The 6,749-nt window shown below is 34.3% G+C and overlaps 1 protein-coding gene across 8 annotated transcripts in view; it reads left to right on the forward strand.

The window, feature by feature from the left end:
* SMARCA1 (SNF2 related chromatin remodeling ATPase 1) overlaps window positions 1-6,311 on the forward strand; it is a 69,360-nt gene extending 63,049 nt beyond the window's left edge. For 2 of the 8 annotated variants that reach the window (XM_014792806.2, XM_087426824.1), the window contains 2 exons: window positions 4,355-4,496; window positions 5,582-6,311. In XM_014792806.2, the coding sequence (XP_014648292.1) occupies window positions 4,355-4,489 (135 nt within the window). In that variant the 3' untranslated portion in view covers window positions 4,490-4,496; window positions 5,582-6,311. The other 6 variants (XM_004437309.3, XM_004437310.3, XM_004437312.3 and 3 more) reach the window with 5 other exon arrangements.
* The last annotated feature ends 438 nt before the right edge of the window (window positions 6,312-6,749 follow it).

The raw sequence follows: 6,749 nt of genomic DNA on the forward strand, positions 1-6,749 counted from the left end.
CTACAAAAGTTAGACTTAGAACCAAGTGTTGGAAACTATAAGGTAGCAAATTGTAGCTTTGCATAAGGGAACATGCTTAACTTGTCCAAAAGTGGACTAGACAGCCTTGGGAGGTAGTAAGTACCCCATCATTGGAAGAATTCAGACAGGTTGGACAACTAATTAGCAAGGACCTGGTAGAAGGGATTCAAGCATCAACTTGAATGATCTTTAAAGGTCCTTTCTAATCTTGAGAGTCTATGATTTTATGAACTCCCACTATTGAAAATCTGTATCAAGGGAAGATTTCCAAGTACAAAATATGCCTTTGATTACATCATTCCACTTGCTCAAAAATCATCAATGAGATCCTTTTGTCAACTGAATTAAGTAAAATTCCTTAGTTCTTCATTACTAGCTTCTTTGTACTTTGATCCAAACTTGGCCTTATTCATCACTCTTACCGTGCACAGCATTTCCCAAGTTGGTTTCTACCAAACATTGTTCCAGGATATACAAATAGATGATAAGCAGGACAAGGGTTCTGTGTTCAGAAGGTTTGGGTAGTGCTGATACTAAATCCTGCCCTTGACAATTCCAATCTACATTAGAATGCTAAAAGCTCTGAGAAGACCTGCCATGAAGAAATTTGTATAACCTTTTTAAAATCCAGCTTTTCCCACACGTGTGAACACAGAATACTTTTTTTTTCTTTTGTCACAGCTATTAGCACTGCAAAACAATTTTCCATTTGTCATTTTCCTGTTCCCTTCTGTTGTCTTTATTGTTTTTGCATATCCTCTCTTCCTCTTGTGTTTTATTTTTCTCCATCCAACTTCATTCCTAAATCCAGCATGGAGAAATGGTGAGAGAAAGCGTTAACTAGACTACAGAATTGTGGAAACATTTGAGACCACATGAACTACTCCCTGTAACCCCAGAAAAATAGGAAGATAAAGAAGTATGAGTCTAGGAGAAAATGTATGTGAAAGGAGAAATTATATAAGGTGAAAGTGCTTTTGACATGAAACTTCTCATGGTCATTTCATAGTCACTTAGTTATTCAAAAAGTGAATCAGTGTTTTATTGGTAATCTGGCCTTTCTCCTTGTAATTTCTGCTTTTAGCTAGTGTTCTGTTTATGATACCATCTGTTTAGTTAGGCAGTCTTTAAGCACGTGAATAAAAAAGGGATTGGTATATAGAGAAAATGATATTACCTATGCTAGGAATGTAACATTCATACTCGCCCATTCCAAGGTGCATTTCTCTAGAGAGATTATTTTTCTGTGTCTGGAGTAGTTAGTGACAGGTTAAAAGGAGTGAAGGTAAGAACTTATACAGTCTATTTATAATTATTTTGAGATATTCTAATTCCCTGCATGTAAGACTATCTCAAAAGTATTAGTTTTTTTCCTGAATCACCCATATGAACGATGAAAATGTATCTAAAGGTATCTGCAGTCACAGGCAACTATTACTTATTGAGAATGATAATAGCCAGAGGATATAGCTTAATGATTCAAGAATCAGCTTCACATAAAGACTCTAAGTCTCCCTAGAAACCAATAGTCAAATCTCATCAGGGGTAACTTAGCCCTTTCTATAATAGATAAATTGAATAACATGCTGTTTAATTTGTATGTGTGTTATTGAATGAAGTTATGAAGAGTATTTGGTCTGCATATTAAAGATACCACTATTGTTTTGGTAAGTAAGGAAAATTCCAGTGTTATTTTCCCTAAGTTACTTAACCTTGGGTGATTTGAGGATGCATGAGAAACTTGAATGTACCAATGTTCTGTAAGGTTATTTTTAATAGTTAATAATTTGTTAATGAGGAATTTTTTCTGGCTAAACTGTCTTTGGTTTTCTGCCTCCTTGAAATTTGAAGGAGGATTTGAATTTTAAAGAGTAGAAAATGCTTGGATAGTTGATAATATTTCTGTATGTAACATTTCCTGTGTTGTATGGAATTTTTCTGGCTTTTATTTGAAAAGATAAAACTGTATTAAAAAAAATTGACATTTCTTAAAAACATTACAGATTGCCCAAGACCTAAATGTTCATTGCAGAAAATTTGGAAAATACAGACTCGTATGAAGAAGAAAATAAAAGTTACCATTGGTCCTACTCTCAGAGACAGCTACTGTTAACCGCTAGTAACGTTGTAGTTAATATTCTCTCAGCTATTTCTGTGTATATATGTATATAATAAGATGTGTCTGTGTATTCCATTCCAAATTACCAAAAATTTACTTCCCAATATTTTCCTGCTAAAAATAACACTGTCTTAAACATTCTTTTGTAAATCTTTGTATACATCTCTTATTTCCTTAAATTAAGTGCCTAGGAGTGAAATTGTTAGTTCAAAGGGTATGAAATTTTTAAGATGCTTCATTGATATTCCCAAATTGCTTTCTAGAAAAGTAGTGTATTAGTCTCCTTGGCCTTCCATAACAGAATACCACAGATGGGGCAGCTTAAACAGAAATTTCTCACAGTTTTGGAGACTGGAAATCCAAGATCAAGGCGCCAGCAGGGTTGGTTTCTGGTGAGGCCTTTATCCCCGGTTTGTAAATGGTCCTTCTCGCTGTGTCCTCACATGGCCTTTTCTCTGTGCGTGTGTAGAGAGAGAGAGAGATCTCTAGGTGTCTCTTCCTCTTCTTAATAAGAACACCAATCCTATCGGATTAGGGCCCCCACTCTTATGACCTCATTTAACCTTAATTACCTTCTTAAAGGCCCTGTCTCCTAACACAGTCACATTGTGGGGGGTTTAAGGCTTCAGCAAATGAATTTGAAGGGGACACAATTCAGTCCATAATAGGTATCTCATCAGCCGTGAATGAGAATTTCCATTTTACCATCTTACTTCCCACACTGGATACACACACCACACATGCACACATGCATGCACATATTATTGCTAATTTGATAAAGATGGCATTGTTTTACTTTACATTTCTTTGATCGTTAGTTTGAGTGAAATTTTTTAAAATATTTGGACATTTTAATTTTTTATGTTTTCTCTTCTTGTACTTTGACCGTTTTTTTGTTGAGGTTCTTAATTGCCGATAAACCTACATTTTCATTTGAGTGTTTAGCTGTTTTGTATTTTATCAGACGTTTTTGCTTATACAGAAAAAGAATCATATTTTAAAATATTTATCTTTTAATATTAAAGTATTACTTACCTTTAAAATACAGCAAAGTATACAGAGTTAATATATATGAGTGTCCTTGTTAATGAATCATATGTTTAATGTTTACCATACATTCATAAAAAACGTTTATAGTTTAGACGCATTGATTTGCTGGCAGTGAAATATAGGTAGTGGCAAGGTTAATGCAAAATCTTTCAGCTATTGTTTGCTCCGAATTAACAAATTCAGCAGTGTTTTCTGAGATGTGCTCCTCAGAACTCTGATCCCAGAAGATGTCCTATGAGAAGAGAGTTCTGTTGGTTGAATAGCTTTGGGAACTGCTTGCATTGTACATCTCCCACCTAGTGGTTGACAGTGCTCATCAGGAACTTAAAGGCTCTGAGAAGCGCTGTAGTAAAGAGATCTGTTTAACTGTTGTAAACTGAGTACTTCCAAAACTTACTTTGGCAATAGAACAACCCCTTATTTTTTTGTTTGTTTATATGATTTTTGTTAACTTTTTACCTTGAAATCTTTATAGATTCACAGGAAGTTGTAAAGAAATGTACAGGCAGGTCCCATGCAGCCTTCACCAAGTTAACATCTTGCATAACTATAGTACAATATCACAACCAGGAAATTGACATTAGTACAATCCACAGATTTTATTCAGATTTCATGGGTTATACATGCACTTGTGTGTGTGTGTAGTTTAATGCAGTTTTATCACATGTAGATTTGTGTAACCAGCACCACCGCAAGACTCCCTTGTGCTAGTTCTTTATAGTCACACCCACTCTCCCCCCTTTTCCTAGCCCCTGGCAGCCATTGAAATGTTCTCCATTTCTAGACTTTGGTCATTTCAAGAATGTTATATAAGTGGAATGATATGGTATGTAACCTTTTGAGATTGGCTTTTTTTCACTTAGCATAATTCCCTTGAGGTTCATCCAGGTTGTTGTGTGTACCAATAGTATCTTTCCTTTTTATTGCTGGGTAGTATTGCATGGTATGGATGTACCACAGTTTGTTTACCCATTCACCCACTGAATGACATTTAACCCCTCCCCATATTTTTGGTGGAATCTATTAATACCCTGTATGAATATTGTTCTGAAGAATATCAACTTTAGAAATCTTGTACCACAGAAATGATACAATTAAAGAATTGTCAGTTTTTAAAGATTATGCCTGGGTTGCAGAAATTACGTCTTTTATTATTTGGTTTAGGAATTCCAGAGACGCTGTAATACTCTGATTTCATTGATTGAGAAAGAAAATATGGAAATTGAGGAAAGAGAGAGAGCAGAAAAGAAGAAACGGGCAACTAAAACTCCAATGGTAAAATTTTCAGCATTTTCCTAACTTTTAGGTAGATCCCATTTTTTTACATAATTAAAATGCCTATATTATGTTTAATGCCATAGTGCTACTTATTATAAAAACCGGTTTTATGAAATGCTAATTTGTTTTTGACAGAAGAAGAATTACACTACAACCACGTTTCCTATTTGTTTGTAGAACATATGGTTAGGAACTCCCTAGTAACAGGGCTCAGTATTTTAAAAAATTCCTCGTGACTTTAAGCAGAAGTATAATGCAAGTAAAATCCTTTGAATTGAGACTAGAGTTATCGCGGGGAGTAGGAGAGGGCCGGGGTGGGTTGGGATGGGGCTGAGGTTGAAACTGGGAGTTCTGATTTGATCAAATAAGTTTCTGATCTTTGTGGAACTGTGAGTGCAAATAAGAACTTTGAGCAGACAGCAAAGCTTTACTTGGTTTACTTAGTAATAAGTTAATTGTTGAATAATAAGATGACTTGACTGTAATCCAGTCAGGTTGCCTTATATAGCCACAGTTTAAAATACTCCTGAATAGATCATATTATTTGAGTGTCATTAAGTAAACTGCCATATTTCATCAAGTCTAAGATGCTTCCATTGTAAGACATAGCATTATTTTATGTACCACTAAGAAAAACTGCTGCCAAGTAACTATACTTTGTCATCAGTTGTAAGATGCATCCTGATTTCAGAGATGCTGAAGTGGGAAAGAAATGTGCATCCTGGAATATATGAAATATGGTATTTTAACATTTATCATAAGGTTTTTAAAAATAATACACTCATAAATAACATTTTGCCCAGAAAACTTTAAGTATTAAGTAGTTCTTTAAAATAAGAGTACATTTATAGTACCATGTGTAAGTAGACACTTCATGACTATTTTTGATGGGTATTTTATGTCTTTTCTTATAAAGAAACATCTTTGAAGGTTATTTTACATTGGGTTATATAGTTTGTTGGGCTATATAGAACATTAACTGTGAGTATAACATTTAAGTGAATATTCATGTTAAAATTTTTTTTTAATGCATTTACATCCTAGATTTAACATTGTTGGGCCATTTAAAAATGTGCATATTGGAGCAGAACATTAAATCTGTTTCCATTTTAGTCACAGAAAAGAAAAGCAGAGTCAGCTACTGAGAGCTCTGGAAAGAAGGATGTCAAGAAGGTGAAATCCTAAAGCCTAGAAATAAAGTTTTAAATGGGAAACTGCTATTTTCTTGTTCCCATCTTCAAATGCTAATTGCCAGTTCCAGTGTATTCATGGTACTCTAAGAAAAATCTCTTTGGTTTTGATTTCTTGCATATTTTATATATTTTACAATGCTTTCTACCTGAAATGTGTAGCTTTATATTTTATGCATTCTAGTATTTTTGTGTACTGTATTTTGTGCATTTCATGTCTTCATCAAAATCCTCTCAGTCCTTGTTCTTTTGAAGCTTGTGCTGAGGTTTTAGCTTTTCTATGTTTTATATGCCGCTGCTTTGAAAGAGAACCTAGATTCTATAGCTGTATTATTGTTGTTTCATACTTTAAATTTATATGGCTGTGGAAAAATGAATTAAAATGATTTGAGGAGAAAGACTTTTTCACTTCTTTGTTGCTTTCTTTTCTATTGAGTATGGGCTTGTACGTGTTACTGCATACTGTGATTAGCATAATAATTGTTTCTTTGAGGTCATCTAAATATTTTTTCCTAAAGGAATAAAGGATGAGAACAGAAAAATATTAAAAAACTAATATTTGATACTGTGCTTGCTGTCAGTATGCGTTACATTTAAATTATTCTCTAAATATTCAAGTGGGAAAATATAATAAAGAAAATGTCTATAAGAAATTTAATTATTTCCTGTTTTTTGTGCAGTAGAGAATAGTTGTGTTTACTTGAATTGTATTGCTCACTACTATGTATTTGGTTGACAGTTAAAGCTTTGCTTGCTGACTTGTGCGTGATTTTCTGTCCCATAGAGCCTGTTTAGAGGAGTCTGGGTATAACAAGTAGATTTATTAATAACTAAATTAAGAGTAAGAAATAAGCACTATGCATGCAGAAGGGAGGCTGTCTTCTATAGGAATACAATTATGCTTAGATAACAAACAATCTGGGTTTTACACACCAAGAGTTTACTTCTTGCTCACACTACAGATCCCATGCAGGTTAGAGGGATGTGAGAATGGGAAAGGATCTGCTCCACACAGCCACTCAGGGTTCCAGGCTGACTGAGGCTCCACTATTTTGTAGCTGCACCATCTGGGACATGTGGCTTTTTCAGCT

The sequence above is a fragment of the Ceratotherium simum genome, chromosome X (genome assembly GCF_057802395.1).
Source record: "Ceratotherium simum simum isolate JZ-2026a chromosome X, ASM5780239v1, whole genome shotgun sequence".
Taxonomy (NCBI): domain Eukaryota; kingdom Metazoa; phylum Chordata; class Mammalia; order Perissodactyla; family Rhinocerotidae; genus Ceratotherium; species Ceratotherium simum.